At 46.0% G+C, this 16,978-nt stretch overlaps 1 protein-coding gene across 1 annotated transcript in view; it reads left to right on the top strand.

The window, feature by feature from the left end:
• Positions 1-16,978, top strand: part of DNA2 (DNA replication helicase/nuclease 2) — a 127,428-nt gene that overhangs the window by 72,627 nt on the left and 37,823 nt on the right. Inside the window, exons 14-17 of the mRNA XM_075348790.1 lie at positions 793-1,017; positions 2,245-2,438; positions 4,811-4,900; positions 4,984-5,185. Coding sequence (XP_075204905.1) covers positions 793-1,017; positions 2,245-2,438; positions 4,811-4,900; positions 4,984-5,185 — 711 coding nt within the window. The remainder of the gene's footprint in view (positions 1-792; positions 1,018-2,244; positions 2,439-4,810; positions 4,901-4,983; positions 5,186-16,978) is intronic.

Here is a 16,978-nt window from a genome sequence, read left to right as displayed (position 1 = left end):
GGTGTGTTTCGAATCCATAACATGTCAATATCTTTTTTGGGTACGCTGAGGTTTGGTGCGGATCTTATTCGTAGAGTTGCATTAGACGCAAATAAAACATGTAATCCTCACTTGACTGTATCAATAACGTTTTATCAAAGCTGAAAAAAGTATAAAAAAAAGCCCCCCTGCTTTATTTAAATTGTAATACACCAAAAATAAAATCTGCAGCATCACAAATGAGATAAAAATGCATCTAAAAAAACTTTGTCAAACACAATAACACCCCCCCCCCCTTCAGTAACCTAATTTAGCAAATTACTATTACAGGAAAATGACACTATCAAAAACTTAGCCAGTGTTCATTGTGGGAACATAGCCTAACTAGGCAGATAAGCCAGCACTTTCCTTAGGGTCTTAAAAATAGACTTAAGAAAAGTAAGGTAAAACAAAAGGGAAAAGTGTTAGGTCAAGGTGCATTTCCATCACAGACCTCTAGGGGGCATTCTTGGTATGAGTTGTTCTTGCGTAATTAGGAGTTGCAAACTTGCTGTCATATCAAGGCTAAATATTACAGATCAAGATTTCTTCATGAACAGTTTAATTTTCTAATAAATGGCCTCCTTAATAAATATACCACATCTTATGTTTCCAGCATGTAGGGCAGAAGCACAGATATGATAAATGTGTCCCCCCTTTTTTCTCCTCCACTTCCCTCCTGTGTTTTCTCATTACGATGAGCTGCATTTAATATAAGCTTGTTGTGATCGGACATCAGAGCTGTTTAGTTATATCTATTGTTTCCGCTTTCAGGTACGGATCCTCTATGCCTGCGGCTTCAGTGTCTTGCTCACCAGTTATACTCACTCCGCTGTAGATAACATTCTCCTGAAACTTAAAAAATTTAAAGTTGGATTTTTGCGCCTTGGAAGAGCACAGAAAATTCACCCAGAGGTGCAGAAATTTGGTGAAGAAGAAATTTGCAAAACAAAGTCCATAAAGTCGCTAAGTGCTTTAGAAGAACTCTACAACAGTCAGGTGTGTTCGGGCATTATGAGATTTGCCACAATCTGGTTTATATCAGAGAACACGAATTCCTTTTTAACCGGCTGAAAACCTGTGGTCCTCCTCTGGTTAGGTGTGGTCCTCCTCTGGTTAGGTGTGGTCCTCCTCTGGTTAGGTGCGGTCCTCCTCTGGTTAGGTGTGGTTCTCCTCTGGTTAGGTGTGGTTCTCCTCTGGTTAGGTGTGGTTCTCCTCTGGTTAGGTGTGGTTCTCCTCTGGTTAGGTGTGGTTCTCCTCTGGTTAGGTGTGGTTCTCCTCTGGTTAGGTGTGGTTCTCCTCTGGTTACGTGTGGTTCTCCTCTGGTTACGTGTGGTTCTCCTCTGGTTACGTGTGGTTCTCCTCTGGTTACATGTGGTCCTCCTCTGGTTACGTGTGGTTCTCCTCTGGTTACGTGTGGTTCTCCTCTGGTTACGTGTGGTCCTCCTCTGGTTACGTGTGGTCCTCCTCTGGTTACGTGTGGTCCTCCTCTGGTTACGTGTGGTTCTCTTCTGGTTACGTGTGGTTCTCTTCTGGTTACGTGTGGTTCTCTTCTGGTTACGTGTGGTCCTCCTCTGGTTACGTGTGGTCCTCCTCTGGTTACGTGTGGTCCTCCTCTGGTTACGTGTGGTCCTCCTCTGGTTACGTGTGGTCCTCTTCTGGTTACGTGTGGTTCTTTTCTGGTTACGTGTGGTCCTCCTCTGGTTACGTGTGGTCCTCCTCTGCTTACATGTGGTCCTGCTCTGGTTACGCGCGGTCCTCCTTTTTGGTTTCGGGCAGAAAAACACAAGACTATTTCGCTGTTGTTTTGAAGTTTTCTTTTTATAGCATTAATTGTTCAATGAAAATGATCTGCCAAGCTGACTCTGATTACAATAATGCCAAACGTCTAAAAAATGAAAAAACTTCAGTCGTTTAAGCTATTTTGAGGGTTTTTTTTATTTATTTTAGTACCCATAGACTTGTAAAGTCGAGTCTCATGCAAAATACAGACAAGATTAGTGCATGCTGTGATTTTTATTTATTTTTATTTTTTTTACACAGATGCTTGGTCTACTTTGATCTGAACAGCTACTTTGATTTACATTGGTCCAAGTGCTGTCTGATTTATTATTTTCTCGGCTAGCACACGTCTGTATCCTACACTCTTCTGATAAAGCCCTAACAGATTTGTAGATTTTAGAAAATTATGTGATGTTCCTTTTTTTTTTTTTTTCCTCTGACCAGCCTGTTGTTGCCACCACATGCATGGGCGTTAATCATCCAATCTTCACCAGAAGGAGGTTTGATTTCTGCATCGTAGATGAAGCGTCCCAAATCAGTCAGCCAATCTGTCTTGGTCCCTTGTTTTATGCAAACAGATTTGTTTTAGTGGGAGACCATCAACAGCTCCCACCCCTCGTTCAAAGCGCAGAAGCCAGGTAAGTGTCACGGAGGATGGCCGCTCACTGACATCGATCAATCTTTGTCTTCTCAGATAACACTTTTCGTGGACAACTTGTAATGATGATGGAGTCCTAACCACTAAGTCCTTCAGATAAATAATTCCGAGTCACACATACATTCAGAATTATTCCTATGTGGCCATGCATTTTCTCTCAATTTCTCTTCTTTTGGGATGTTGTTGATGAATAATTTTGCATAATTTCTGATCTCGCTGCTTTGTCCTTTCTATGATCTGTATATGCTGATGCCACTCTGTTAATGGATTTTGAAGGGGTTATTCACTACGCGGCCATCCCCCTTCTCAATCTGTATATTTCCCGCTTTTAAAATAATTACAAATCTCTTGCATCTGGAAGAAGTGAGGGCTGCTGCTCTCGCATCCGTGCCTTCAGACATAACCAGGATATATGTGATATGTCTGAAGGTGCGGAGCAATGAGGTGGACAGTGATTGGACGCAGGGATCAGGTGACATAACGCTGTTACGCGATCCTGGGAAAGACTGTGCCGGCACCAGAGGGGCGAATACCTGCTATTATTGTAATAGGGGGGAAACATACGGATTGAGATGTGGATAACACCCTTTGGTGCCATGGTTTTTCTTTCTCTTCTTATTATTGCTTTTCTGGCAGCCAGGACAATTTTGACAAGTGCAAATCCAAATTTACCATATATACTCGAGTATAAGCCAACCCGAGTATAAGCTGAGGCTCCTAATTCTACCAGAAAAAAACTGGGAAACCGTATTGACTCGAGTATAAGGCTAGGGCGGGAAATGCAGCAGCTACTGGGAAGTTTCAAAAATAAAAATAGAGCCCAATAAAATGTAATGTGCCCCATCCTTGTCCCCCCTTGTAGTAATGTGCCTATCCTTGTGCCCCCTCCTTTTATTTTAATGTGCCCATCCTTGGGCCCCTTCCTTGGGCCCTCTAGTAATGTGTCCTGTAGTAATGTCCTCCTACTGGCCGTCAGAGCTTTACAGCAGTTTAATTCTTTACTGCACAGTCGCTGCCGTAAAGCATTCAACTGCAGTAAAGCCATGACGGCAAACAGCAGCCCCTTGCATCGGACGTTATCATGGAGGGGTCTACATGCCTTGCGGTCTACAAGAAGCAGCTGAGGGCACCGTGGGAACGGAGGAGAGGTGAGAATATTTTTTTTTGTGGGACCCTGACCTGAGTAGAAGCATAAAAAAATGGGCTGAAAAACTCTGCTTATACTTGAGTATATATGGTAGTTTGTTAAAATTTTTGAGATTTTCAGCTTTAAAATGAATTTGAGCCCTGAATTGCTGCAGATGCGGCAATCCATGGTGAGATGTGGCTATTAATAGCCAGCATTAGTGATGAGTGACTATTCGTGTTCGGATTATTCGTAACGAATCCCAAAGTCCTATTCTGGTATTCGTCATGAATAACGAATCTAATGCAAGTCACTGGGGAACCCAAGCTTTTTTCTTGCTGAGACGAATGCTGAAATTGTACTCAGTATTCGGTAAGCACTATCCAAACACTAAGGCTATGTGCCCATGGGGAGAGTGTCCTGCGGGTATATCTGCAGGACATTCTGCAGGAGCTCCCAGAAATCCGCAGCACAACTTTTGTCTGTTTTAATGCTGCGGTTGTATTGCGGAATGTCCTGCGAATATGCTGCGGTATTCTGCATTGAGGATACAGTACCATGGCTTCAGCACTGCATCCTCAATGCAGAACAAGTGCTGAGTGATCGGGGAGTTCATACTTACCTCCATCACGCAGCACTTCACTTTCCGGCTGTGTCTGTCTGCACATTGCCGGAGAAGGTGGGCGGGCCTGAGCTAGCTCTGGCTGTCACATGACCGGAGCTCGTGCAGGCCCCGCCCACCTCCTCCTTCCTGCTCCCGGCTTCACTGCGCTCCAGTCTGCACCCAACGAAGGGACTCCGGTGTCTTCTATCAAGGCAGGTAAGTATGGGACCCTGCGGAGAAATCCGCAGGAATAATTCACATGCTGCTGATTTTTCCGCAGGGAAATTCGCATTATTTCCGCTGTTGAAAAAAACGCAAGTTCCAGCAGTTTCCAAATGCCATAGAAATGGCTGGGGACTTGCTGTACTGTGGATTTTTAAAAAAATCCATGGAATTTCCGCGAAAAAAGTGCGTCAAATTCTGCAAATTTTCTGCAGCGTGGGCACATATCCTAATAGTTACTATTCGCCCATCACTAGCCAGGATGTAACTCCTACACTGTGTCTATGGAGGAACATATGAAGTACATCTTTGACAGGGGAAGAATCAAGTCTATTTTGGAGGTGCCTACCAGATAAATGCACGTAAAAAAAATAGATGTCTTCCTTTTTTATTTTGGCAGGGATTTGGGAATGAATGAGAGTTTATTCAAGAGGCTGGAGAGGAACCAGGACGCTGTTGTGCAGCTCAATGTGCAGTATCGTATGAACAGGTAATGAGTTATTGATACAGATTGAGAATATGGAAAGTGAACCTGTCTCTGTTATACTGACTATTATTTTGTGCCTTCTGTAGCAAGATAATGGCTCTGAGCAATAACTTGGTATATGAAGGGCAACTAGAATGTGCCTCTGAGCGTGTGTCTGCCGCCATCGTCCAGCTCCCTCACCTCACATCTCTGCAGGTGGAACTGGAATTCATGGAGTCTCCAGAAAATTCCTGGGTTAAAGACGTCTTAGAACCGAGCAACCCAGTCTTGTTTCTTAATACAGAGGAGGTATGTCACAAAAAGCTAATTAATACTAATACAATATTGTGATAGAAATATGATTTATTTATTTTTTTTGCTACATATCCAGATCTCATATTTATGATTAAGGAAGGTTTATTGCATTTTTACAATAACAACATAACCGGGTAAGACCTAGCAGGGTCCTATAGTGGATAATAAACAGTTACATTCAACATAGCAGTACGTTACATGAGAATTGTATGTACAGTGGAACCTTGGTTTACGAGAACAATCTGTTCTGGGAGTGTGCTCGTAAACCAATTTACTCGCCTAGCAAAGCAAGATTTCCCGTAGGAAATCATTGGAACGCAGACAATTTGTTCCAGAACTTGTGCAATGTCCCATCCTGGTCACCTTTTGTGCCATACCACACATGCGGACAGACAAACACAAACACACGCACATTATGCTCACATATGCTCAGTTCCCTCGCCGGCCTGGTTCTTGCAGTCCGCCGGTAACCATGGCGGCCGATGGAAGGGCTGCTGCTGTTAGGCCTTCTGCGGCTGTCGTCATTGGTATGAGCCGCTTGCCTCTGATTGGCCAGGACGCTAAAGTCATTGGCTCTGATTGATCAGCGCACTGCCTTTGGGAAGCACTGACAGCAGCAGCTCCTGCATTGGTCTTGATGGTTACCGGAACCACATACCGGCGGACTACAAGAACCAGGTATGAGGTCTGCAAGGGAATGGAGGATATGTGAGCATAATATGTGTGTGTTTGTGCGTACGGAACCGGAAGTGTGTGCGGTGAGTATTTCTTTTTCGCTCCTAATTGGGAGACCCAGACAGTGGGTGTATAGCTACTGCCTCTGGAGGCCGCACAAAGAACTACACTTAAAAGTGTAAGGCCCCTCCCCTTCTGGCTATACACCCTCCCGTAGGAGTACAGATTCCTCAGTTTTAGCTTTGTGCGCAAGGAGGTCAGACACGCACGCATAGCTCCATTGTTTTTAGTCAGCAGCAGCTGCTGACTATGTCGGATGGAAGAAAAGAGGACACATATAGTGTCCCCAGCATGCTCCCTTCTCACCCCACTTATGTCGGAGGTGTTTGTAAGGTTGAGGTACCCATTGCGGGTACGGCGGCAGGAGCCCACATGCTGATTCCTTCCCCATCCCTTTTTACAGGGCTCTGGGTGAAGTGGGATTTACCGGTCTCCAGGCACAGAGACCGTGCTCCATCTACAGCCCCTGGAGAAGATGCTGGATGGAGCGGAGTACATCAGGGACATGGCCCTGCATCCTCAAGGTACTCTGTGTCCCCGTGTATCTGGCGCTCACACCGCAGCATGCTGGGTGTTGTAGTGCGCCGGGGGACATCAGCGCTGCGGCGCCTGTGCCATGGCCTCATTCAGCTTTGCTGAAGCAGGCACATTTATGGGAATAGGACGCGCCGGCCGCTGGGACTGCGGCGCGGCTGGCACTTGTAGTGCGCCGGGGACTTCAGCGCGGCCTGCGCTTTTACGGCGGCCGCGCTGATAACTACAGTCCCCGGCTTTTGCGGCCTGCTTCCTTTCGTTCCCGCCCCCACACCTGCCAGTCAGGAGAGGGGCGGGACGCTGCCCACGTCCAGAACTCGGTCGCGCCGGCCGCTCGAACAGCGGCGCGGCTGGCACTTGCGGTGCGCCGGGGACTTCAGCGCGGCCCGCGCTTTTACGGCGGCCGCGCTGATAACTCGAGTCCCCGGCTTTTGCGGCCTGCTTGCGTTCGTTCCCGCCCACAGACCTGCCAGTCAGGAGAGGGGCGGGACGCTGGCCAGGGCATCAGCGCTGAGGGCTGGAGTCGTTTTTACATACTCCAGCCCTCACAGTCAGCACAGAGGGGACACTGTTCCCGCACTTTTGTTTGGGAACTCCCACGGACCGCCCCTCTCCACAGTAGCCGGCAGCCATTCTTACAGACACGCTGAGCTGCAGAGGGGAGCCGGGGAGACCCAGACAAGGCATTCAGCAGCCTCTTACCCGCTGTTCAGCGGGCGGTAAGCAGCCCTCAGGGCTCACCCCCTCTTGTGCTCGTAGTATTCTTAGTATTTTGTTGCTACAAATACTTGGTATTACATAGCAGTGGTCGCCCTTTGGCTATAGACTCTCTCACATGCAGAGAGCCAGCAGCATGTCGCCCGTAAAACGCAAGGGTGCCAAGGCACAGACATTGTATGCTTCCTGCACCGCATGTGGGACTTTTCTACCGGCAGGCTCCACGGACCCCCATTGTGTGCAGTGCTCGGCCCCTGCGGCGCTTGCACAGTCGGGACCTCTGCTGGACGTGTCCCAGGGTGTACCACCTGTGAATGCTGTCCAGGTGACAGGAACTGAGTTTGCAGCTTTTGCTGACAGAATGTCTCTCACTATGTCACAAATTCTTGACACATTGCGAGCTAGGCCTGTACTTCAGACCACGGACACTGTGCATGTATTGCCCCCTGGTCCCCCTCAGCTCCTAGCTCCGGGACGGGCATCTACACCTCAGGGTGAAGACTCTGACTCGGACGATGGCCCCGGGCAGCCTAAGCGGGCTCGTTATGACGGGCCTTCACATTCATCTCAATGGTCTGGATCCCAGCGGGATGAATCTATGGGTGATGAGGCGGACTTAACTGATCAGGATTCTGATCCTGGGACCGCTCTCAATCTAGATACACCAGATGGTGACGCAATAGTTAATGATCTTATATTTAACATCAATAAGATGTTGAATATTTCCCCACCAGCTCCTCCTGTAGAGGAGTCAGCTTCGCAGCACGAGAGAATCCATTTCAGATACCCTAAGCGTACATTAAGCACTTTTCTGGACCACGCTGACTTCAGAGACGCAATCCAGAAACCCCACGCTTATCCTGAAAGGCGTTTTCCTAAACGACTTAAAGATACACGCTACCCTTTTCCCTCTGAAGTGGTCAAGGGTTGGACCCAGTGTCCAAAAGTGGATCCTCCAATTTCCAGGCTTGCAGCCAGATCCTTGGTTGCTGTTGAAGATGGAGCGGCACTTAAAGATGCCACTGACAGGCAGATGGAGCTCTGGCTGAAATCCATCTATGAAGCGATTGGAGCGTCATTAGCGCCTTCTTTTGCGGCCGTATGGGCACTCCAAGCTATCACGGCCGGGCTTGCGCGAGTCGACTCTGTCACACGTGCATTTGCCCCGCAGGTAGCACCATTGACCTCGCAAATGGCGGCATTCGCGTCGTACGCGATTAATGCTGTTCTTGACGCTACAAGCCGCACGGCAGTGGCGTCAGCCAACTCAGTTGTTTTGCGTAGGGCTCTGTGGTTGAGACATTGGAAAGCAGATTCTCATTCCAAGAAGTGCTTAACCAATTTGCCTTTTTCTCGTGACCGATTGTTTGGAGAGCGTTTGGATGAAATCATCAAACACTCCAAGGGTAAAGACTCTTCCTTACCGCAACACAGACAAAACAAGCCCCAACAGAGGAGGGGTCAGTCTGGTTATCGGTCCTTTCGAGGACAGGGCAGGTCCCAATTCGCCTCGTCAAAAAAGACTCAAAAGGACCAGAGACGTTCAAATTCTTGGAGGTCTCAGTCACGCCCAAAAAGACCAGCCGGAGGAACCGTTGCCAAAACGACGTCCTCCTGACTTGCGGTCTCCGATGCCCACACCCGCGGTCGGTGGGAGGCTGTCCCACTTTGGCGACATTTGGCTAGCAAATGTCAAAGACCGTTGGGTGAGAGATATTCTATCTCACGGGTACAGGATAGAGTTCGGTTCTCGTCCGCCAACTCGTTTCTTCAGAACTTCTCCACCACCAGACCGAGCCGATGCTCTGTTGCAGGCGGTGGCCGCTCTAAAGGCGGAAGGAGTGGTGACCTCCGTCCCTCTTCAGGAACAGGGTCACGGTTTTTACTCCAATCTGTTTGTGGTCCCAAAAAAGGACGGATCGTATCGTCCCGTCCTGGATCTGAAGTTGCTCAACAGACACGTAAAAGTCAGGAGGTTCCGGATGGAATCCCTACGCTCCGTCATAGCCTCAATGTCTCAGGGAGATTTTCTAGCATCAATAGACATCAAAGATGCGTATCTCCACGTGCCGATTGCACCAGAGCATCAGCGTTTCCTACGTTTCGTCATACACGACGAGCACCTACAGTTCGTAGCGTTACCCTTCGGTCTGGCAACAGCCCCCCGGGTCTTCACCAAAGTCATGGCAGCAGTAGTAGCTGTTCTGCACTCGCAGGGTCACTCGGTCATCCCGTACCTAGACGACCTGCTTATAAAGGCATCCTCTCAAGAAGCATGCCAACACAGTCTGAAGGTGGCGCTAGACACTCTCCAGACTTTCGGGTGGATTATCAACTTTCCAAAGTCTCATCTAACCCCGACCCAATCTCTGACTTATCTTGGCATGGAGTTTCATACTCTCTCAGCGATAGTGAAGCTTCCACTGGACAAGCAGTGCTCGCTACGGACCGGAGTGCAATCTCTCCTTCAGAGCCAGTCGCACTCACTGAGGCGCCTCATGCATTTCCTAGGAAAGATGGTAGCAGCAATGGAGGCAGTCCCGTTCGCGCAGTTTCATCTGCGCCCTCTACAATGGGACATTCTACGCCAATGGGATGGGAAATCGACGTCCCTCGACAGGACTGTCTCCCTCTCTCAGACTGCCAAGGATTCTCTACGTTGGTGGCTTCTCCCCAACTCATTGTCACAGGGAAAGTCGTTCCTTCCCCCGTCCTGGGCAGTGGTCACGACAGATGCGAGCCTATCAGGGTGGGGAGCGGTGTTTCTCCACCACAGGGCTCAGGGGACGTGGACTCAGGAAGAGTCCACCTTGCAGATCAATGTTCTGGAAATCAGAGCAATCTACCTTGCCCTGCGAGCCTTCCAACAATGGCTGGAAGGCAAGCAGATTCGGATTCAGTCGGACAATTCCACGGCGGTGGCGTACATCAACCACCAAGGGGGAACACGCAGTCGCCAAGCTTTTCAAGAAGTCCAGCGGATTTTGACGTGGGTGGAAAGCAGAGCGTCCACCATATCTGCAGTTCACATCCCAGGCGTGGAAAACTGGGAAGCAGACTTTCTCAGTCGCCAGGGCATGGACGCAGGAGAATGGTCCCTTCACCCGGACGTGTTTCAACAGATCTGTTGCCGCTGGGGGTCGCCGGACGTCGATCTGATGGCGTCACGGCACAACAACAAGGTCCCAGTTTTCATGGCACGGTCTCACGATCACCGAGCGCTGGCGGCAGACGCCTTGGTTCAGGATTGGTCGCAATTCCGACTCCCCTATGTGTTCCCACCTCTAGCATTGTTACCCAGAGTTCTCCGGAAAATCAAGTCCGACTGCCAGCGAGCCATACTCGTCGCTCCAAATTGGCCAAGAAGGTCGTGGTACCCGGATCTGTGGCATCTCACGGTAGGCCAACCGTGGGCACTACCAGACCGTCCAGATCTGCTGTCTCAAGGGCCGTTTTTCCATCTGAATTCTGCGGCCCTGAACCTGACTGTGTGGCCATTGAGTCCTGGATCCTAGCGGCCTCAGGTTTATCTCAGGGAGTTGTTGCCACAATGAGACAGGCTAGAAAACCATCCTCAGCTAAGATCTATCACAGGACGTGGAAGATATTCTTAGCATGGTGCTTGGCTCAAGGGTTTTCTCCCTGGCCATTTGCATTGCCAATTTTTCTTTCCTTCCTGCAGTCTGGGTTGGAAAAAGGTTTGTCCCTTAGCTCGCTTAAGGGTCAAGTCTCCGCGTTATCCGTATTCTTTCAGAAGCGCTTGGCACAGCTTTCTAAAGTACGCACGTTTCTCCAAGGAGTTTGTCATATCGTTCCTCCTTACAGACGGCCATTGGAACCCTGGGATCTGAACAAGGTTCTCCTTGCTCTTCAAAAGCCGCCTTTCGAGCCTTTGAAAGAGGTTCCACTTTCTCGGCTTTCACAAAAGGTAGTTTTTCTTGTAGCGGTCACGTCTCTTCGAAGAGTGTCCGAGCTGGCGGCGTTATCTTGCAAATCTCCCTTCCTGGTATTTCACCAAGACAAGGTAGTACTGCGTCCAATTCCAGAGTTTTCTCCCAAGGTGGTTTCTTCCTTTCATCTCAATCAGGATATCACTTTGCCATCTTTGTGTCCGCATCCAGTTCACCAATTTGAAAAGGGTTTACATCTGTTGGACCTGGTGAGAGCACTCAGGATTTACATTTCTCGCACGGCGCCTCTACGCCGTTCGGATGCGCTCTTTGTCCTAGTCGCTGGTCAGCATAAGGGATCGCAAGCTTCCAAATCCACCCTGGCGCGGTGGATCAAGGAACCAATTCTTCACACATACCGTTCTGCTGGGCTTCAGATTCCATCTGGACTGAAGGCCCATTCTACCAGAGCCGTTGGTGCGTCCTGGGCGTTGAGGCATCAGGCTACGGCTCAGCAAGTGTGCCAGGCGGCTACCTGGTCGAGTCTGCACACGTTTACCAAACACTATCAAGTGCATACCTACGCTTCGGCAGACGCCAGCCTAGGTAGACAGGTCCTTCAGGCGGCGGTGGCCCACCTGTAGGAAGAGGCTGTATGACAGCCCGTTCATGTGGTATCTTTTTACCCACCCAGGGACTGCTTTTGGACGTCCCACTGTCTGGGTCTCCCAATTAGGAGCGAAAAAGAAGAAGGGAATTTTGTTTACTTACCGTAAATTCCTTTTCTTCTAGCTCCAATTGGGAGACCCAGCACCCGCCCTATCTGTTTTTAGGGTTTCGTTTTTTCGGGTGCACATGTTGTTCACGTTGTTTCTTAAGTTCTCCGATCTAGTTATCGGATTGAATTTGTTTTTGAAACTGTTATTGGCTTTCCTCCTTCTTGCTTTGGTACTAAAACTGAGGAATCTGTACTCCTACGGGAGGGTGTATAGCCAGAAGGGGAGGGGCCTTACACTTTTAAGTGTAGTTCTTTGTGCGGCCTCCAGAGGCAGTAGCTATACACCCACTGTCTGGGTCTCCCAATTGGAGCTAGAAGAAAAGGAATTTACGGTAAGTAAACAAAATTCCCTTCTTGCTCGTACAGGAAAGCTTGCTCATAAACAGAGTTACAAATTTACAGCAAGCGTTGCTCGTATAGCAAAATACTCGCACACCGGGTTAGTTGTAAACAGAGGTTCCACTGTACATGATAAACGTCAGCACCCAACTATGAAAAGAAATAAGTGTCTATTCTAAAGTAACTGTAACTCAAGAACTGGAGGAAGTATGTGCCGCCATACAGTCTGCTTCTCGGTACCGGGGGAGGTCTTGAGCGTAACCCAACGTAAGTTATCAGATATCAATGCAGGGCTCCCCCTATTCCTCCCCAACACTCGAGTAGTGGGGGGGGATAGAGGGAAGTAGGGGGAAAGAAACTATGGGGGCAAGGGAAGAGTCAGACAATAGATGGGGCGTAGAGACATGAGGAAAAAGGCAGAAGAGGAGGCATGAAGTTGAGCATAAGTGTACAAGCATTGTGAAAGAATAAGAGCTATAGAGACATCTGTAGGCCCACGGGAGTTGAGCAGCAGGTGACAACAGTCAGGAAGTCCGGGTCTCTTTGAAAAGAATCCAGGGCTGCCAGACTTTGATATAATTATTGTTGATATTATTAGTCTTAGCAGAGAGTTCCTCCATGAGGTCTATATGTGATACCAAGACCACTCCTTCACAAATCTTTTTTTTTTTTTTATTACGTTTCCAATCATTACATACGAAGAATCATTGAAAGGAAACTTACATTTTCATATTAAATATAAGGAAAATCCTACATAGGCCAATATAGATATAAGCATAGCAAGAAGTATTATTAAATCAAGTTTAACTTTCGCCATAACATGAAAATGTTATTCTGATCCTATAACAGTAAAGCCATAAAAGTAGGCATATGCTTGACTTAACACTAAAGAGAAATAAGACCTTGGAGAAGAAAAGGAGGAAAAGGAAAAGAGAAAAAGTAGAGAGATAGATGGAAAAGGGTGGGGAGATAATTCAGTATAACCAGAGACTTCCACTTATGAGGGGCTGCTGATAAGTCTTTGCCTTTACCCAGAAAGAAACGATATAGGATGATGAAACTTTACATTTATTCCACATACTCTCCACTGATGTCAACACATTTCTTACATCGGTATTCCAAGTTCTGTAAGCCTAACAAAAAGAAGGATTTCGGTTGTGCCTCAAACCAGGCATCCGTAGCAGCCATTGCATCAGAAATGGTGGGAAATTTGGTACCCTTGAGGTTTCTTCAGGTTTAGAAACAGATGATAGTCGGAGAGAGCTAGATCTGTTGAATAAGGTTCGTTGTCAACCAGCTGGAAGCCCAGTTCTGCCAGTTTTGCCGTTGTCGCTTGTGCAGTGTGAGCGGAGGCATTGTCTTGCAGGAACAAGATTCCTTTGGACAGCTTGCCGTGCCTCTTTTGGCCTTCAGAGCTGCCTTCGTTTGGTCCAAAGTTTCAATGTAATACCTTGCATTGATGGTGGAAACCTTTTGAAGGTAGTCCACTAGCAGCACGCCCTTCTTATCCCAGAACGCAGGCACCATCACCTTAGTGCTGGATTTTTGAACCCTGAACTTCTTTGTATGAGGAGAACCACTGTGCCTCCACTCTTTTGACTGCTCCTTATTTTCAGGGTCATACAAATAAATCTAGGTCTCATCCATTGTGACCAGTCAATCCAGGAAGTTCTTATCAGTCCAGAAACGCTGACAAATGGACCGGGAAGTTTTCATTCGCATGCTTCTCTGATCTGTTGTCAGACATTTGGGGACCCACTTTGCAGATAGCTTCCTTATGTCCAAATGTTCATGGAAAATCCCCATGATGTCTGCTATTGCTTTAGCTGAAATTCGTTGATTCTCCAGTATGAGGTTGTGCACGGCATAGACGATCTCCGGAACAACAACCACTCTCGATCGTTCATGACGTTCTTCATCATTGGTGCTGAAGTGACCCGTATTAAATTTGGCATCCAATTCTTAACTGGGGACTATGAAGGGCATTGATCTCCCAATGTCTGCGACATATCACCATGAATATCCTTCTCGGACTTTCCTTGCAGAAACAAGAATTGTATTTCTCAGTTGTTGTGAATATCGCATTCCATTCTGCCATTTTATTTTCCCACGTGCGTAGAACACTGTTGCCATAAGCAACAAACACGAAATTTTGAAAACCTATATTAGACACATAAGGCTGTCATGTGATGTAACATTCGTTACCATAGAAGCAAAAAAAAGATTACAAAGCCAAAGACTTATCAGCAGCCCCTCGTATAAGACATAGGAATGACTAAGAGCCATAATGTGAACTGGGAGCCTTCCTTAAACTCTTCCCGCCATGGCCATATTCCATTTTTGTGTTTTCAATTTTTCCTCCCCTTCTTCCCAGAGCCATAAATTTTTTTTTTTATTTTTCTGTCAATATTGCCTTATGAGGGCTTATTTTTTCCTGGACAAGTTTCACTTTTGAATGACACCATTCTTTCTAAGGGGAAAACGTTTCTCCCTGCGGAGACTGACAAACCAATCTGGCTGTCAGTGGTCAGGAGGCCTATATCTGCAATGCTCCTCTGGGTAATATTCAAATTGTCTCTTCAAGGAGGAAAGAGACAAACTCTAGCGCCACCTATTGGAAGTAACAATCCTAAAAGTCAAAAGTGGCTCTTTTAACAAGGCTTTTCATATGACCTAGTAGTTATGCCAGATCAGAACCTCGATTTGTAAACACGGTGTTTCGGGATGATTGTCCCTCGTCAGTGCAAAGTATAAGCTCTGATCTGGCACATATTGTACTGGCAAACGGGGACAAAAAAAAAATTACAAGTGCGGAGAAATTGCAAAAAAATTAAATTGCACAATGTTTGTTCTTTTGTATTTTTTTTTTCTTTTTTCTCTACCATGTTCATGATATGGTAAAACTGGTCTGGCTGTATGATTCAGCAAGTCAGCATGAGTTCAAAGATACCAAAAATGTGGTGGTGGCGGTAGTGGCAGTGGCAGCGGTGGTAGTAGTAGCACCTTTTTCTAAGACCCGTGATATTCTCATTTCTCAGCATCTGGGGCTGTTTGAGGGCTTATTTGTTTTGTTGTTTGAGTTTACTTTTTTCATTATCCCATTTTGGTGTAGATACAATGTCTTGATTGCCTCTTATTTTATTGCAATGTTGCAACAGGCCCTGACGTTTTCATGTTTTCTCCTCTACACACCATTTACTGATCAGATTATTCTTTTACACTATGATAGATTGGGCGTTTCTGAACTGTTTTTTTCTTTTTTTAAAATTTAATTTTCAATGGAGCAAAAAAAAAAGGGGGAGATTAGAAGTCTTTTGTGGTGTGTGTTTTTTGTTTTTGTTTAGGATATATATATATATATATATATATATATATATATATATATATATATATATATATATATATATATATATATATATATATATATATATATATATATATATATATATATATATATATATATATATATATATATATATATATATGTGTATGTATGTATGTATGTATGTATGTATATATGTATGTATATATGTATGTATGTATGTATGTATGTATGTATGTATGTATATATATGTATGTATATATATATATGTATGTATATATATATATGTATGTATATATATATATGTATGTATATATATATATGTATGTATATATATATATATATATATATATATATATATATATATGTATATATTATACCGTGTTTCCCCGAAAGTAAGACAGTGTCTTACTTTCTTTTTATCCCCAACGCCCCTCTATGTCTTACTTTCAGAGTATGTCTTATATTAGAAAAAAATTGTCGAATTTTTTGTTTTAACCATAAAATTAACATTTATTAACAACCTGAACAGTATTGTATTCACCACAAACCAGTTTTATAAAAGGAAGTGCCAAGAATGTCTTGTTACAACATACAAGTAAAATATATCTTTGTACCACTGCATAACATGTAAAACAATGAAAAATGGTAAGAACGAACAGTGGAATACTGGAAAATAAAACAGATTTATTCCATGACAACCATGTCATCATCCTCAGGAATATCATCATAAACATCCACACTCTTAGGTTCCTGTGGATTTTCTTGGGACTCTCGGGATGACATTTCTTGCCGAATCATTGGCCCATATTTCTCATGGGTAGCAATGGCACTGTCCTGAAATGAGCAGGCTTTGTCCAGGTAGCCAGCTCGTAGTGCATTTGCAACGCAGGTGTTAGTGATCTTATTCCAAGAATTCTTCACCCAGTTAACAATCTCTGGCAGTCTGGGCTTCAGAAAGTTCCCACGTACATTTCTCTCCATTCGGTTTTCAATGTAGTCATTGATTTCTGCACGCAGATAGTCCTTGAACGGCTTGTTAATGGCGATATCGAGAGTCTGAAGATAAGCCGTCATCCCTGCAGGAATCATGATTTGGTCGATTCTCCGCTCATGAAGGAAGTTTTTCATGGTTTTGGCGCGTTGTGTGCTGGCTGCATCCCAGATCAGTATCCCTCTTTTGTTCCCGCGCATTACAAGCGGCAGCATTAAATCAAGCCACTTTCTTATAACATCTTGTGTGGCCCATGCTTTTTCAGTTTCCAGCACATAAATGCCAGAAATCTGCTCAATCTTCTCCTTCTTGCCCTTTGCAATGAGTAGCGGTGTTGCTTTAGTGCCATACAGACGAATCGTCAAAATGCAGGTGACACGTGTACTTTCATAAGCAGTGGAGGGAACGTACACTGAGGAGGCACCTCGTTGATTAATGGTGGTTTGAGCTGCTTGGCCCATGAACACAGCAGTTTCAT

The sequence above is a fragment of the Anomaloglossus baeobatrachus genome, chromosome 5 (genome assembly GCF_048569485.1).
Source record: "Anomaloglossus baeobatrachus isolate aAnoBae1 chromosome 5, aAnoBae1.hap1, whole genome shotgun sequence".
NCBI lineage: Eukaryota > Metazoa > Chordata > Amphibia > Anura > Aromobatidae > Anomaloglossus > Anomaloglossus baeobatrachus.
The sequence above is the reverse complement of the archived record's forward strand: the minus strand, read 5'-3'. Positions and strand labels throughout refer to the sequence as shown.